The sequence below is a fragment of the Pteropus medius genome, unplaced genomic scaffold (genome assembly GCF_902729225.1).
Source record: "Pteropus medius unplaced genomic scaffold, Ma_sr-lr_union100, whole genome shotgun sequence".
Classification (NCBI taxonomy): domain Eukaryota; kingdom Metazoa; phylum Chordata; class Mammalia; order Chiroptera; family Pteropodidae; genus Pteropus; species Pteropus medius.
The window spans coordinates 35828369-35844689 of NW_024355205.1; the positions used below are offsets into that span (position 1 = coordinate 35828369).

General features: G+C 46.7%; 1 protein-coding gene across 2 annotated transcripts in view; it reads right to left on the bottom strand.

Annotated features, from left to right (window-relative positions):
• BRWD1 (bromodomain and WD repeat domain containing 1) overlaps positions 1-5372 on the bottom strand; it is a 92596-nt gene extending 87224 nt beyond the window's left edge. The window contains exons 1-4 of one of the 2 annotated variants that reach the window (XM_039857691.1): positions 5065-5372; positions 4896-4954; positions 4724-4753; positions 4523-4582 (exon numbers count right to left, since the gene is read on the bottom strand). In XM_039857691.1, coding sequence (XP_039713625.1) covers positions 4523-4582; positions 4724-4753; positions 4896-4954; positions 5065-5113 — 198 coding nt within the window. In that variant the 5' untranslated portion in view covers positions 5114-5372. The remainder of the gene's footprint in view (positions 1-4522; positions 4583-4723; positions 4754-4895; positions 4955-5064) is intronic. The other variant, XM_039857692.1, reaches the window with a different exon arrangement.
• Between the last annotated feature and the right edge of the window lie 10949 nt (positions 5373-16321).

Sequence of the window (16321 nt, forward strand, 5' to 3'; positions counted from 1 at the left end):
AATTTATGAGTTACCACCCTGTCAGCAGCACTGTTACTGATCAGCACCACTGACTGTTACTGTGCCAGGCACTATAAAGCCATTTTTTTTTTTTTAGACAATGTTCACAACCCCCTTTGATACGACTGCTGTTATCCTTGTTATACAGATCGAGAAACAGGGAGACTTTAAATAATCTGCCCAAAGTTAGAACACAAAAAAAGTCAGGATTACAGCCCAGTCACCTGGCACCAAAACCCAAACTTCTCATTTCTACACTGCTATATTGCTAGACTATAACTTGTCATCACACTGCCATGATCATTAAGTATTCCCAAGTTATCAATGAAATGCCTATAAAATGACAGATTCTATGGTCAACTACAAAAAAATGCAGAATCCAAGATCAGCTGTGCTCAAAATGAAGGATCTTTAGAATCTCACAATGAATATAAAATAATGAGATTCGTTGCAATACAGGTGGAAAATGCAAAACTGTCATTTTAAATTAGTAAATAGGTAGATATACTATTTAAAAAGTTCAGGAACCCTTATATATTGCTGGTGGGACTGCAAATTGGTACAGCCACGATGGAAAACAGTATGGAGGTTCCTCAAAAATCGAAGAATTGATCTACCATATGATCCAGCAATCCTTCTACTGGGTATTTACCCCAAAGACTTGAAAACTCATAGCTGAAAAGATATTTGCACATCGATGTTCATAGCAGCAATATTCACAGTGGCCAGGACATGGAAGCAACTAGAAATATCCTACGATAGATGATTGGCTAAAGAAGCTGTGGTACATATATACAATGGAATATTACTCAGTCATAAGAAGAGATAAAATATTGCCATTTGCAATAACATGGGTGGGCCTTGAAATAATCATACTAAGCGAAATAAGCCAGACAAAAAAGGTTGAAAATCACATGGTATCACTTATACGTAGAATATAAACCTAAAAGCAACAAATGAACAGAACAGAGACACATGGACAATGGACTAGTGGTTACCAAGGGTGGGAGGTTAAAAAAATAAAATGTTAAGAAAAAAAAGAAAAAAAGTTCAACCTGAGACTCAAATAGAGTCTATCTGGCAATGAGTCCAAGTTCCCAGTCTTGTCTATAACCTTCTATCATAACCTGATTTCTTCGTCCCACAAGGACCTCGAGATGGTAATACTGCTCTCCCCCTTGGTTTGGGAAGTTAATTCATAACCAACCAAGAAATACTGACAAATAAGTAGATGAAAAAAAGAAAGTTTTGCTATATTCATGCAAGTTACATTTATTCTGGTATACTTACAAGTTTTGTAATTTCTGACCTTATAATGTTTGATAGAGTAAAAAATAACTTATAAATTTAAAATGTTTGACTTAAATCCTTAGAATCATTATACTAAGAATTATCTAAGTTTGCCATCTTGCAGTGATTAAAATAATGATATATTTGTAAATATAGTGTGAAATGCCCAAGGAACTTTGAGGATGTACGTGATGATAAATATTTTAAGATTAAATTATCATTACAAATTAAACAATCAGTCTACGGCCATGCCACCCTGAACATGCCCGAGCTCGTCTGATCTCGGAAGCTAAGCCCTGGTTAGTACTTGGATGGGAGACCACCTAGGAGTACCAGGTGCTGTATGCATTAAAAAAAAATTTTAAACATTCAAAAGATAAAACATACTTGTCTCTATAAATATAAGATTTAAAATTGAACTTAAAGGTTTAAAAAAATGACTACACATAATTCTAATAAACCAAATACTGATTTTATTACAAATAATTCTTAAAGACTTTTCCTTACACAAAAGGCTTACTCGAACATTATTTTTTTTAAAAAACTTAATGACAATAAATTCTCTAATGACAGACTACAAAATAAGGATCTTCTGATTTTTGTTTTCTAATTAAGGAAGAGTGTGGCCTACAAAATTGTGCCATGCTATTCAATGACTAAGCACATCAAATCTCTTTCTCCCTTTTAAATACACCCCATCTTTATAAACCTAGTCCTTTCCAATTCCTATATCCAATTCTATAGTTCTGGATCCTTTTTCCTCTTTCTTCACCACCTATAAATCATGAAAATTCCAATTAAATTTTAAAAAAATCCCTGGATGGTTCTGATCCAAGAATGACAACTATTAAGAAAAAGGAATAAGTTAAATGACGTAAGGAAACAAACATAAGGAAATAGTGAAGACAAAACCAAAATATGTAATATTCTACAGGGTAACTGACTCAGGCTCTTCAACAGATCAGTGGCACAGGGGGGAAAAAAAAACTATGCAAGATAAAAAGACGTTTAAGACACAATCAGTACAACGCATGGACCTTTGTCTGAACCCCAATTCAACCTAAATATAAAAACACATCCAGAGAACAAATCTGAATATGAACTAGGTATACAACACACACACACCCCCCCACCACCCACGCGTAATATCAAGGAAATATGGATCATTTTATAAACGTGATACTGGAACAGTGGTAGCATAAAAAATCATCTTTAAATTTTTTAGAGATACACCCTGTACAATTTAGGGGTGAAATGTAATGTCTGAGATTTACTTTAAAATACTTCAGCATATTAACCAATGAAATAAAAGAATGTCTGAAATTTGCCCAAAAACCATACAGCCTGGGGGGGAAGGAGGTAACAGATACAACATTCTTTCGGAATCACTGAGACTGATAAGGGCACCCACCCGGTGGATGGTTCATTATTCTATTTTTCTATGTTTGAAGATTTAATAGCTTAAAAAAAATAATACACCTCAAAAAGAAGCCAAAGTAAATGCAGCAAATTAGCAATGAATTTGTTTGTTACATGGGCGTTCATTACATTATCCTCATCTGAAACACTTAAAATATTTTTTAAAAAAGACTTTGGGAAACTAGAAGCTATCCATATACGTTGATAAAATAATCCTCCTCCTATATACAGGAAACTCTTTCTCTACCACTTAGTGCCGGGATGGGGGAGGGAGAAAGATAAAAAGAGTGAGACACCCACCAGACCAAATCAGCCAGGTGATGAGTGATGACATGTGTCATAGCAACATCACAGGAGTGTATCAGAGATTTTGAATAATTTTCAGCAGAACTGTTAAGTAGGGTTTTAAGCCATTCTAACAGCAAAAACCAAAACATACATAAATGTATTTAAAAGTGACTTTTCCAGTAGTTAGAGCATTATACTGCCCTCAAAATGTGTACATTTTCTCTTCAGTAGCACTTCACTGTCTCATCAAAGTTCCTGATTCAGTGAAAACACTATTATTTCTCATCAACAAGAGTAAAATACAACAAACTAGTCCTATGTTTCTTTGACTTAAAAATTTCAAAGTATTAACCTCAAAATATAAAAACTCTGCCATCATACATAATTTTTAGAACTCACTTTCTTGAAAATATTACTCGCTTTTAAACGTTTTCATCAAAAAACCTCTAAGGCACATATTAAAACTGGCAATTGAAAAAGAAACCCTTTGTTACTTTCATCGGACCATGTTAATATTTAACTGTTCATGTACAGATGACAAGTCCATTATTTTTCTTTTCTTTAAGAATGGTAACCATATCCTACCGACTTTTGCTTACAGATATTAGAACTGGGATAAAAGATCATTCATGAGTTGTTTTATTCATACAAGATGCAGAACAAGGCCCCGCAACTAAAAAAAAAAATCCTTTGTCCTGATATAAAAATTGACAAAAACATTTTCCTGAAAAAATGTTTTATTCCACTAAGGACAAGCGATTGGATAAAACCGAATCACATACTGTGAAAGCAACTAAACAGACCGACAGATAAAGGATAAGGAAAAGAGATCTATAATCTACATATTGGTGCTCCAAAAACAGAAACTTCGTAGTTAGGACCTATATATGTACAGCAAGATCACTGTAAAAATTCATCGAAATAAATCAGTTCAAGGCATTCAACAAGTGTAGTTTAGAGCGGCAAAAGTAATGGAGGAGTGGAATATTCTCACAGCAGCAATGTTTTTTTATTATGCTGATGGGGTGAAAGAAAAAAATGCCAACGAGGAACATTTCCCCACCTTTCAGGCACCCAAGATTCTATTCCTAGGGAACAAGTGGTCTCGAGACCTGGGCGGGGCCAAAGGAGGATGACCAATCAGAGCTAGAGTTACAAGTCGGGTTACGAAGACAGACGGGTGAGAAGAGCTCGCTGAATGGCCAGCGCGCCACCGCCCGCGCGCACGCGCGCCCCCGGCTCTCACCGCAGGCAGCGGCAGCTGGGGAGCCTCCCCGCCGCAAACCGCCGCGCAGAGTCGCCCCCACCGCCGCCCCCCCACGGCCGTTTCCCACCAAAACAAACCCGACCACCCCAAAACAAAACAAAATCCCCTGGGGGCAAGTCCCGCGGTCCCGGTGACGTCCCGACTGCCCACCCGCCTCCGAGCGCGGCTCGGTCACTTGGCCCCACGAGCTGGAGCCCCGAAAAGGGGGCGGGGGTCGGGGGCGCGGAAACACCAGGACGGAAATGTCAAAAGTCTCACCAATTCCTCGTAGCTCCTGTTGTGCTCGTTGCCCTCCCAATCCAACCTCTTCGGCAGTAACTGCAAAGACACGAGACGCGCACACGAGTGACCACCGCGCGGGTCCGGGGCGGGGGGCGGCGGGGGCGGCGGGGCCGGCTGCGGGGCCCCGCACAAGGGCGGGCGGGGGGCGCGGGGCGGGGACCGCGGCGCAGCCCTCACCTGGTACTGCTCCAGCTCCTGCACCAGCACCTGCAGCGACGAGACGTGCGGTTAGAGGGCTGGGGGCCGCACCCCGGCCCGCCCGCGCCCGCCTCCCGCGACCCCAGGCGGCGGCGCGGCCGGGATGCGGGCCACGGCCACGGCCGCCGCCGCCCGCGGGGCCCGCGCTTACCTGGGCGGCTCTCCGACACGGGCCGGCCGAGAGGTACCGGGCGATGAGGAAGTACAGCTCTGCGGGAAGACGGGGAGTCGGGTCAGGCGCGGGCGCGCCGGCGGGAGGGGGTCGGGGTCGGGGCGCGGGCCGGGGACGCCGCGCGGGGGGCGCGGGCCGTGCGTCTTACCCGACTCGATGAGGGGCACCGGGCGTCGGGCGGGCGAAGGCTCCGCCATGGCCGGGCGCGGGGAGAGGGGCGGGAGCGGGCGAGCGAAGCGTGTAGGCCGCGCCGAGGCCTGAGCGGGCCGGCGTCCCTCTACCTCAGGCGCGCCGCCGCCGCCATGCCGTGCGCGCCGCCAGCGCCGACGCCTCCGCGGAAGTAGTCCCTCCGCGGCAGGAAAAGTAGTCCCCGGCGGGGGCCGCCCGGCGCCGCGGAAAGGCCGGCGGGACGGGCCCGGCCTGCAGAACGGCCCTCGCGCCACTGTCCCGTCCGCGGGGCGCAGGGAAGAAACCTCTGCTGGGCGAAGGCCTGGCCCGGGGCCGCCGGCGGCGGGGGCGGGGCGGCGCGCGGCCGGATCCCTGCGCGGCGAGGCGGGGCCCGGCCATTGTGAGGCGGCCGCGCGGCGGCCCAGCTGCGCGGCGGGCGGGCGCCGGGGGCGGAGGTCGGGCGGGGGCCGCGCCGGGGGATGCTCTGGGGACCGCGGTGGGGGTGGGGGCGGGGGCGGGGACGGAGCCCCGCGCCCCGGCGCGCACGGAGCTCCTCCACGCCTGAGCGCAGGGGTTCGGGACGCGCCGCGGCTCCGGCGGCGGAACCCGCCTCGAGCTCTCGGAAGGGACATTTCCCCGACGGCCATCTGGGGCCAGTGTGTTGCCCCCGGGCCCCCCGCACGAAGATCGCTCGCTTTGAAGACGCGACACCCTTAAAACAGTCGCGCTGCCCTCAGCAGAACTGCCCAGAAGCTTCCTCCGGGGAGGGGCGGAGAGGGGTGCGGGGAAGCCACAGGTGCGGGGAGGACGGGGTCCGCGGACACTGACCCTCTGTGGCCCGGGGGCACACCGAACGCTTACGGGGAGCCTTCGTCGCGAGAGAGAATAAGACCGAGCCGCAGTCCTGGAAGAACCCCGCCGGGCAGTGCTCAGAAAGGGTTAAGGAAAACGCAGCACGTCGCCGAGGATGTGAGCCTCGCCAGCGGGGGGAAAGCCGCCCAGAGCGCTGGCTCAGCCGGGCAGGACGGCCTGGCAGCGGTCTGTTCCAGGGGCGAGAAGCAGCAACCGGGGAAACACGGGAACCAAGAGTAATTAAGATTCTCTTGGAAGACAGGATTTGAGGTTGGAGCAGTGGACAAGGGCCAAACAAATTCCCTAATTGCCATGCTAGGTTTCTGACCTAACTGGGTTAATCACTCAGCATATTCTGGGGCCCTATTCTGAGCCCTAAAGTTGCAGCAGTGAGCAAAACCAGTATCCCTGCCTTCGTGGAGTGTTCATGGTCGTTCTGATTCTATACATTGTCGTCAACCTCCAGAGCATATAGAGGTTAAATGCAGAGGTTCAGATCAGACCGGAGTGGGACTGACCTTGGGTCTTGTCCCCTCTCTTAGATGTGTGACTTTGAGTAAATCACTTAACCTCTGAGCCTCAAATTTTTATCACCTGTAAACTGTAGATTTTGTGTGTGCCCGCTTCATAAGATTGTGAGGGTTTAATGGGTTGATAAGTGTTCCTGATGTGTAGTAAGCATCATATACGTGCTAGCTTTTATAACTACACCAAATAGCAAAAATTCTTATATGTTGGTGAGCAAACAATCCAAACATGTCTGTACAAGTGCAGTCTGTTCTTGTGTCAGTTAATTCGGCAAAAGCTATCAAGTCATGGAGACAAAAAGATGAAGGAATGAGCCACAGCTTTGCCATCAAAGACTTCAAGGTCTTTTAGGGGAAACAGATGTAAGGAAATCGTGACAAGACTTAGGGCAGAGATAGAAGGGAGCTAGCTCCCTGTGGGAGGGAGAAATGTTAGAGAAACTGGAATTTCACAGACTTAGGTGTGTAGAAAGGGATTCCAAGCATACGAACAACGATGGGCCAAGGCGTGAATAACATTTCAAGTTTGAGGAACTCAAAGTTTAGTATGACAACTTGAGATGACTTTGGAGATGTGGATAGGACCCAATAACTCAGAAGTTAAAATGGGAGGGGGAAACTTAAAATTGGGAGCAATTGAAAGGTTCTAAGGGTTTCAGTTCAGGATAGATTTGAGAGTTAAAACCAAGAGGCAGGAAAAGCACTTAGTAGACCCCTGCAATAGGAAAGCAGTGTCGATGCAATTAGGGCAATATGAGGAAGGAGAGGGAGAGACAGGTTCAGAAACACTTCGGGGATTAAATCAGCAAAATGGGCTTGGATGGAACGAGAAGGGTCACGGTTGTGTCACCAGCTGAGACAGGGCACTTGGGCTGGAGCTGAATTGTTCGGCTGCGGAACTACTTGGAACAACGTAACTATTTGAAGTCCCAGGCGTATTTTCCTGCAGGACAGTCTGATCGGATGCTGCAAGATCACCAGTTACCCGGTGACAAAGACAAAATTTAAACTTTCAGAGATCGACCAAGGAGTTGCATATTTCATTATGTAACAGTATAATAAAAATAAAAGATAACCCCAAAACATGTTTCAAAAATGTATATCCCAGACACTGGTCATTGTGCAAAACTACGTTTTCTGCTGTGGACAGCACAGTAATTGTTACAAGAGATCAGGAGGGATGACAGGAGTTGTCCTTTGCAAGAGCCCTAGTGGTCCCTTTGTAACTTACACTGACATCCGTGACGAATAGTGTTCCAAGATTTGAAATAGACTCAAGATTTCTGACCAGGCAGATTGCCTTCCCCATTCAATTCTCAGGTGACAGAGACCCAGACTTGACTCCTGTTTATGCCAGGGAAGAGGGTAAGCTGCCCATCAGCAACCGCCAGAAGTGGCCAACAAGGCGGGAGTTATATCTCTGTCCTTTACACCTGAATCCAAGCCGTTCTGAACGCACACACTGAGGTTTGCTTTCGGGTAAATGGAAATAACGAATTTCGCCACAGGAAAGCTATGCAGAGAGCTAAGTCATCAAAAAGTTGCTTGGTAGGCAAGGGCTGGAAGATCTTAATGGCTGGTGACATCGTTTATGATGCTGTCACTCATCTCCAATGTAAGGGAACTATGATGTTTTAGTACTTAGCAAGCAACCCCTTTCCAGGATAAATATGGATTCTCAAAACAGCTCTTAGGTGCTGTTAACACACTCTTAACACACTCGCTTTACAGCTGAGAAAGCTGAGGCCCAGAGGGATTGAGTAGGGCCCAAGGGCGCCTATCCAGCCTACAAGCCAGGTTGGGACGGTACTACCTCAGGCTGAACACAAGCACTGAAATTTTTTTTCCTCTCACCACATTTCATGAAGGAGGAAATCAGCCTGAAAAGTCAGGGACTTACACAAAATCACACAGCTAGCTCATGAGAGAGCTGAAATTTGAAAATGTATGTCGTAAATATACGCACGATCTCATTTGTCACAGGCGAGTGTGTGACAAGAAGTTGCATAAGGATGAAAAATCTTAAAGAAAAAAAATTCACGAGGGCCTTCCAAGTCAACACTCACGAGTCACAAAAGCGTTAAGTGTGAAAAGCATATCAGAAAAAGGGAGAAAACCAGTCTGCTTCCCACAATTCAGATAGGAAAGTGGTCAAAAATGAGGATTAAAGAAAGCTAAGCAGAGTCGGGCCTGGTTAGTACTTGGATAGGAGACCACCTAGGAAGACCAGGTGCTGTAGGTGTAAAAAAAAAAAATGGATTAAAGAGTAGATTAGGGTCAACTTTGAAAGTTTGAAAAATAAGAAAAATATATGAGCCGTGGAGATCATGCAAAGAAAATTATATACATAATTCAAATTCTAATATCAGTATGTTCATGCAAATGTATATTAACTGAATTAAGGTTCATCCAGCTGGCGTTGTTCATGCATGCACAATATCAGCATAGTTATGAGGGATATAAAAAAAAGTAGGTGACGTCGGACCTACAGAAGAGTGATACCACAAAACCGAATCAGTACATGGAGGTGAAATTAAATGCACACAAAACCTGCATCATTTCATTCAGCAAAAATTGTATCGAAAGCCTGTAAGGCAGGCACTATGTGGTAAACACTGGCTTCCATCCGACGAATCCCCCAGAAAGAGAAGAGCTAAATGAAAGAAAAAAAATAAATGAAGATATCTGATTTTTTAAGCCCTCAGTCACTGGTAGACCTTGCATCTAATTCCTGGACCCCCCTCTTCCACCTCCTGGCCGTGTCATCTTTCCCTCAGGACCTTTTCTCTCTTGAAGTCTAACCCAGCCAGCTGTCCCCTTGTCGCTACTTGTCCCTGCCTCCCTCGGCAAATTGTTTCCACATTTATCTCTTCCTCTCGAACTTTTTTGCCTCTCCCTTGTCGCTCCTGACGCTGTGTGCTCCCACGGTGCGGGCATTGGCCCGTATCTGTCTCCAAAGTCTCACCAGTTGTTCCTTTGCAGAGTTTCTAACAGCTCTGGAGAAAACAGAGTGGTGGACAAGACCTTGAGGACCTGGGAGCTAGAATCGGAATATGTCTGTGTTGGAACACCACTTACTTCTAGTTGAGCGACCTTTCCGTGCTTCAGTGTTTGTTTTGGGGTTTTGCTGGTATTCGTTAAAATGGGGATAACAACCAATATATTGAAGGTTTCTATACCCCAGACACTAGGCTAAAGCATGTACGTGTCTTATTTAATGCTCGTGAGAGAGCTGGAATCCATGAGTAGTTCGTGAGCATCAACCAGAGAGAATGCTATAAAGCTCTTTGAACAATGCCCGGCTCTCAACATGGTGCCGTTATATAAAAATGGTTAGTTTTCTCTCAGTTCTCTCAGTCAGCAGACAGCCTCTTCAAAGGTCCCCCAGACTCCCTACCCAGTTAATCCTCTCGCTTTTAAATTTCCTTAAGAATAATTTAACCCATTCTCTATTCCAGCCTTTGTTTCCTGTCACTTAAATCAAACTCTTGGCTTCGTCTTTGAAAGCTGTGCCCCCCGCCCCGCCCTGCCAGGCCAGCAACAGCACTACTGAGGGGGGCTCTCTTGACCCGGGGTTTCATCAGGTAGGGGGCCCCAGCGGGAGATGGGAGGGTAGGAGAAGGGGAGGGGCTGTTTCTATTTTCCCAGCTCCCTTCCTGCCAAGCCACAGGTTGCTGGTGGCCGCCATTGCTCTACTGAAGGCCACAGTTCATGATGGACAGCCCTCCATTGCAGAGACCCTTTCTGGGTTTTAACACCCCCACCCCCAGCCCCAGCCCCTCTGGGCCTGAGCTTCCCCGTCCCTCCTCTCTCTGCCCACATCCTTGTACATAGTAGCACCGTTAACTCTCCTCGGTCATCCCAATGGATTTGCCTTCTGTTTGCTTCCAGAATTCTACAGGCACCAAAGCTCTCCATAAGGACACCTACACGCTCACTGTCCCCTGTGGCTGTCCAGAGCACCCCATCTCCAGGTCTCCCTCATATTTCTTCCTGTCTGTATACATCTTGTCCTCTATCTCGGAAGGACCCACCTAGGTCCCTAAAGTCCTTCCTTCACAAAACTTTCCCTGTTCTCTTTTCAAAAATCTTAGAATCATCTCTTTTAATCACACTGGTCTATCAGTAATCTCCGATGACCCCACCTTCAGAATATACCTAGAATCTAACCACTTCTCCCCTGGATGAGCAAGGCGACCTCCTAAAAGTCTTCCTGCTCTTGTCTTTTCCCGCTACCACCTGTTTTCAACAGGCAGCTGGAAGCACCCTGTCAAAATCCAAAAGTCAGACCTGTCCTTTGTCAGTACCCACCGATGGCTCCCATCTGACCCACGAGCCCAAGGTCCTACAAGGCCCCGATGCACTGGCCTGTCCGGCACTTCTCTGACTTCTTTGTCTCACTGTTCTCCCGTCCTCTCACTCCGCTCCAGCCCCACTGGCCACCTCGATTGTCCCCAGCCTAGCCAGGCACATACTCGGGGTTCCTTCTACCAGGAATGCTCTTCCCCCGCCCGGCTCAGCCCCCACCTCCTTTCAGTCTTGGTTGAAACATGTTTTCAGTGAGACCGGCCCTGACTACTCAAAATACCCTAAGTAAGAGTAAAGCCTACTCTGTTCCCCCACTTCCCTTTCTCCTTCCTGCGTCCTTTTCCTCTGTAGCATCTTTATCCTTCTAACCCATCGTTTGTGCTTCTTGCCTGCCTCCTCCCACTCGTAAGGCAGCCAGGGATGCATGTTTTGCTCTCTGATATGTCTCTACAGCCACAATACGTAGTTGTTGGATGTTTAACGAAAAATTCACCAACAAGACAGGCCCTCAAATATGAGACAGTTATGCTCTCAACATTCACCCATAAATTTTTTGGCCGAAGTGCTGGTTTAATCCAAGCACAGCCCGCAAAACCCTGATGGCCCATAACATGCCTGGAGATGGGGCCCCACACAGGTCACAGGGCTGCCATGGGGACAAGGCTAGCACAGATAGGACTGGGAGGGCCAGGAATGCCTTGTCCCTCTCCACAACTTTTCTCTCACAGTGGCCCTGGGGCAGAAAGGCCACCTGGCTTCTCAAAGGCAGGAGGAAAGCAGCCAGTCTCGAGAGGAAGGGTGAGCGGAAAGAGAGCGTGCTCGGGAGCAGAAATGGAGGCTGCTCTGGGGAGAGGACCAGAGTGCCATAGGGAGGGGACATCCTGTTGTGCCTTTCCCATGGACACAGCATGGCCTCTGCCACCTCCCTGGCCATACAGCTCCCTCATGCCCTCCACGGCCAGCCTGCTCCCTCCATCCTGAGCCCCCGCAGAAGAGAGCACACACCCCTGGCTGCCCTCAGCCTCTCCCTGAAGCAAACACAGCTTTCTGTGGTTTCCTTGGGGCCTCGCTGATGGCAAAGATGAGGCAACAGAGAAAACCGGCCTCACCTGCTTGCGAGGGGAGCCCTTGGGGCAGCAGGCCCACGAGGAAGTCTGCAGAGGGAAAAGGACTCAGGATGGAGAGAAATTCTAGGTCGGGGGGTGGGGAAGAAGGGACCACTTCAAGGTCACTGGGTCACCTTGCTAGAGAACTTTCCCCTTGCGACTGTTTATGCAGTGGCTAAGTTTCAGCTGGGTGCCTAAGGCAAGGCCTTCCCACTTTCTGTTAGGACATTTCACACCCTGTTTGTAACCCGGAGTAAGCTTTCTGGACTCTCTTGTTCACTTATGAACAAGTCTGGCCTAGAGCAGGGTAAAGTAACACAGTCTAACATGGTATTTTTTTTTCATGCATCTTAATTTTAAAATAGTAAAGCCTCCGAAGGTTTAAAATATGAATGTTGGTAATGAGATGTGGTTAAGATGATTTTTTTGGCTCGAGAATCCAGAATTCCAAATCTCGTTAACCAGCCACTTTCTACCTCAAAGTTTCTGAGGAAAATACATCCATGGAGGACATTGGCTGCAAGGGGCACTTTATTACCCCTGAGCCCATCCCCTGGTGGCCTAGGTTAGATGGCCTGGAGAACTGTTTGTTCAGGCCAGACAGTCTTGGAAAACCAAGACAAAGCAGCCCAGAAGTGCCAAAGCAGGTCAGGGGACACGGGGTCCCATTAGCCAGAGGCGTGGAGAAGCCCACTCCTGCCAAAGCTAGGACTCCCAGGCTTGGCTTCTGCGACCAGCAGACCTTTCCAGCAACATGATAGCAAAAACTCAACACTTCTCTCTGTAGGACCCAGTCTTTCCCCTGGAAGCTCTGCGTGGGGCTAGACCTCGGTTGGTTTGTTTCCAACAGCCCTCAAGAGGGCAGAGAGCACCATATTGACCAAACGGTTGGTTCATGCTACTTATATAGAGGAATAACAAAATCATTGCAGTCTTAGGTAATGAAAGAATGATCAGCAAGTGGGTGTGCTCATTACAATGTTATGAATACATGCCCTTCCGTAACAACAACTAAAAGATATGCTTTCCTACAACAAGCCTACAAGACAAGCTATGCCCAAAGCTAACCTTGCAAAGCTTACATATTCCACAGAATTCAATTATAAAGCCTTTGCAGAGAGCAGAATATGACAGGAGAACATCTTGCTCTTTGCAGTAAATAATTCAGAAACTCAATTTGATGATGACAACATATATAAGATAGATTTACCTTGAACCAGATTCGATCCCACATGGCTAATGCTTCCTAACCACGGTAACTTTGGGATTGGTAGGATATAAGTCCCTCAGCTTTCTTGTCTGTCTTTATTTAAAAAAAAAGCGAATGACCAGCCCACTACTCTCTTCTCCTCACTCTTGCAATTTCTCAAGTTTGTCTCGTTAAGACAGGGATGAGTTGGCCTATAAGTATCACCTTTCCTTAATGGCAAAGAACACATGACAATTTTGACAGTGACATAAAGCTGAGATATGTAACCTGCCTGCTTGCTCCCAGGAATTCTAGCTACCCAGGGACTCCTACGTTCCGCACAAGAACCCACAGCCAGTAAACATTCCATTGGGGGAAGAAGCCTGCCAGTCTCTTGTTTTTATTTTTGTTTTTTTAAATCTGCTTTGATGCTGTTTTCCACCTGACACTTCCGGATGCTCTATTGCCTTGCCACCACGTATGAGATACCCCAGTATTTTTTTGAATGCATCTTGTGCATTCTGACATGCCATTTGACCCGAGGGACGTTACGTCACAGCCTAAAACAAAATAGACCATTATAGTCGCATCGTTTTCTAAATCAACCAAGTCATGTATGAAGTCTGTAGATTCCAGTCCTGAACTTCAGTGCATCACCCATTCCTGGGGCATAGGGGCCACAGAGAAGGGGCAGGCTCAAGAATGGGGTGTTGCTGTGGTTTCTGCAGCACAGACTAAAGCTGAATGTGTACAAACGCCACGACCCAGAGTCCCCCTTCTCTGCTCGCACGCAGCAGAAATGCCTGCTTGTGTTCATCCAGAGCCGTGTGCAAACATGTCCGTGGCAGAACGGCTTACAATAGCCCCGAACTAGAAACGAGCACAGGCCAATTGACTGTAGAGTGATGGACAAAGTGGAGTCTGTCCGTGATACTGAAGAACTAGACACAAGTGGATACAGCACAAATGGCTCTCACAAACATATGGACCGAGCGAAAGCGGTCAGACTCAAAAGACTACGTTCTCTGTGATTCCACTGATGGGCAGTTCAAAACCAGGCACAGCTGGCTCGTGGCATTAGAAGTTAGGACAGTGGGTATCCTCGGGGTCAGGATGGTGACCAGAGGGACACTTCTGGAGTTCTTGGTATGCACTCTTTCTTAACCTGGGCCGTATTGTTCTCTTGGTGAAAAATTCATTGAGACATACACCTTACGACTTATGCACTTTTCTAAATATATATCATACTTCAATAAAAGCTTACGTTGAAAGACACAAAAGGAGGAATTCCATAGTGCCCGTGGTAGTCAGAATAATGTCTCCCCCAAAATGTTCACAGCCTAATCTCCAGAATTTGTGAATATATTCTGTTACATGCTAAAAGGGACTCTGCAGATGTGATTTAGTTAGAGATCTCGAGAAGGGGATTATCTGCCCAGAAGGGGATTATCTGCCCGGCCCCAATGTCAGAGTCCAAAGAGATATGAGAAGGGCAGCAGAGGTCAGAGACACCTTGGAAGTTGGAGGGAGGAGCTGAGAGCCAAGGAATGTGGGCGGCTCCTAGAAGCTGGAAAAGGGAAGTCAACAGGTCCCTAGGGTGTCCAGGAGGAACTAGCCAGGCGGACACCCGGATTTTGACTCACAAAACCCATTTTGACTTCTGACCTCCACGATTGTAAAATAATAAATTCATGCTAGGCCACTAAGCTTGTGGTAATTTGTTACAGCAGCAAGAGGTGCCAGAAGCAACTTTCAAGATCCTAATAATCTATTCCAGTAATTTAATAATTTGCTAAATTACATGAAATTTCTTGTTCAAAAAATTCCAGACATTGGAAAAGATACCTCTCTTCCTTCTTCGCTTAATTAGATAATTCTCAAAAGTAGGTTCAGATGCGACTCCAAGATATTTAAATACGAACGATCAAGTTATTTCCATCTGGCCACCTACTCTCAATAATTGGGCTTCGACCACAGAAAGCAGATGACTAGGTCTGTGCTTGACCTGCAATTGTGTATGGAAGCTGGTTAAATGGTCTCTGTAAAGCTATTGTTTCAGTTTCTGACACTTGAGCCTGAAGTCCGCAGGGCAGGCGGGCAGGGAAAGAAGACAGACATAGTGAAAGAACAAGGACAGACTGGAATCCACAAAGGCGGATGGGAGCCCGTGCTGCTGTCTCACCTCCTGCCCCAACTTTGAGGTTGTGGGTGACCTGTGAGGGAAGTTGGCACCATTTGTCAAAGAGTTAAGTCACATCTGGGGAATCCAGGGAGAGAGACAAGTGGTTCCGGAGAGGCTGGGCTGGCCCGTGAACCACAATGCCCGTGAGCGCCAACAGATCCTGGATGCCCTACTGAGGTACAGGCCCACGTGGCTCTGGCTCTACTGCCTCCCAGTCTGGTGCGACATGGCTTTTGTGGCCCACTCTACGTGAAACACACAGGGAGGAGAATGCTGGGAAATGCAGCTCAGCTCACCACGCCAACCCTGATTAGCTGGCACATGTCAGAGGAAATCCCTTCACTTCATGTGAAAAATGTAAACAATAATAATTACGTATGAATGTTCGTAAGATCTAAACGGAAATAATATATGTTCCAGGCCTCACGCCTAGACTCTAAGACACTCAAATTTTTGTTGAATTAGTCCATTGATCCCATTAATAACTTAGATGCTCAAAGACTGCTTTTGGCTTAGATGTGTCACTCATAAAAATAATCAACTTTCTGAAGTGGTAAAAGAATTATTACATGCAAATTTAAAATCAGCGATAACATCAGACATCTTTTATCCATTTCTATAAAGCAAAAAGCCTGATGTCATAACACACATACTTAAATTTCATCTCCCATTTTATTGACTGCTTTTTTCTTTTTTTTACTTTTTTAAAAAGCAGGTTACAAACACAGTTCGGTGTGCTGTTTTTTTCCTGTAAATATATATACATGTATACATACATATATCTCGTACAAAATGGCTCTGTAGTCAGACGACGTGAATTTGACTCTGGGCTCCACCTCACTCGTTGTGTGGGCGACTTAGATGAACATGCCGACTGTGTTGTTGGTAAAAGGAGAGAATGACAGTTCTTACCGCGCAGAGTTGTCTTATTGACTTAGAAAATGTGAGCACCTGCTTAAAATAGTACCTGGCACATGGCAAGTGCACAATAAACGTTTGCGCATTGTCATCATCATCGTTATTAATGTGTGGAAAACAGCTTGGAAGCGTATATAGAACTGGAGGCATATATA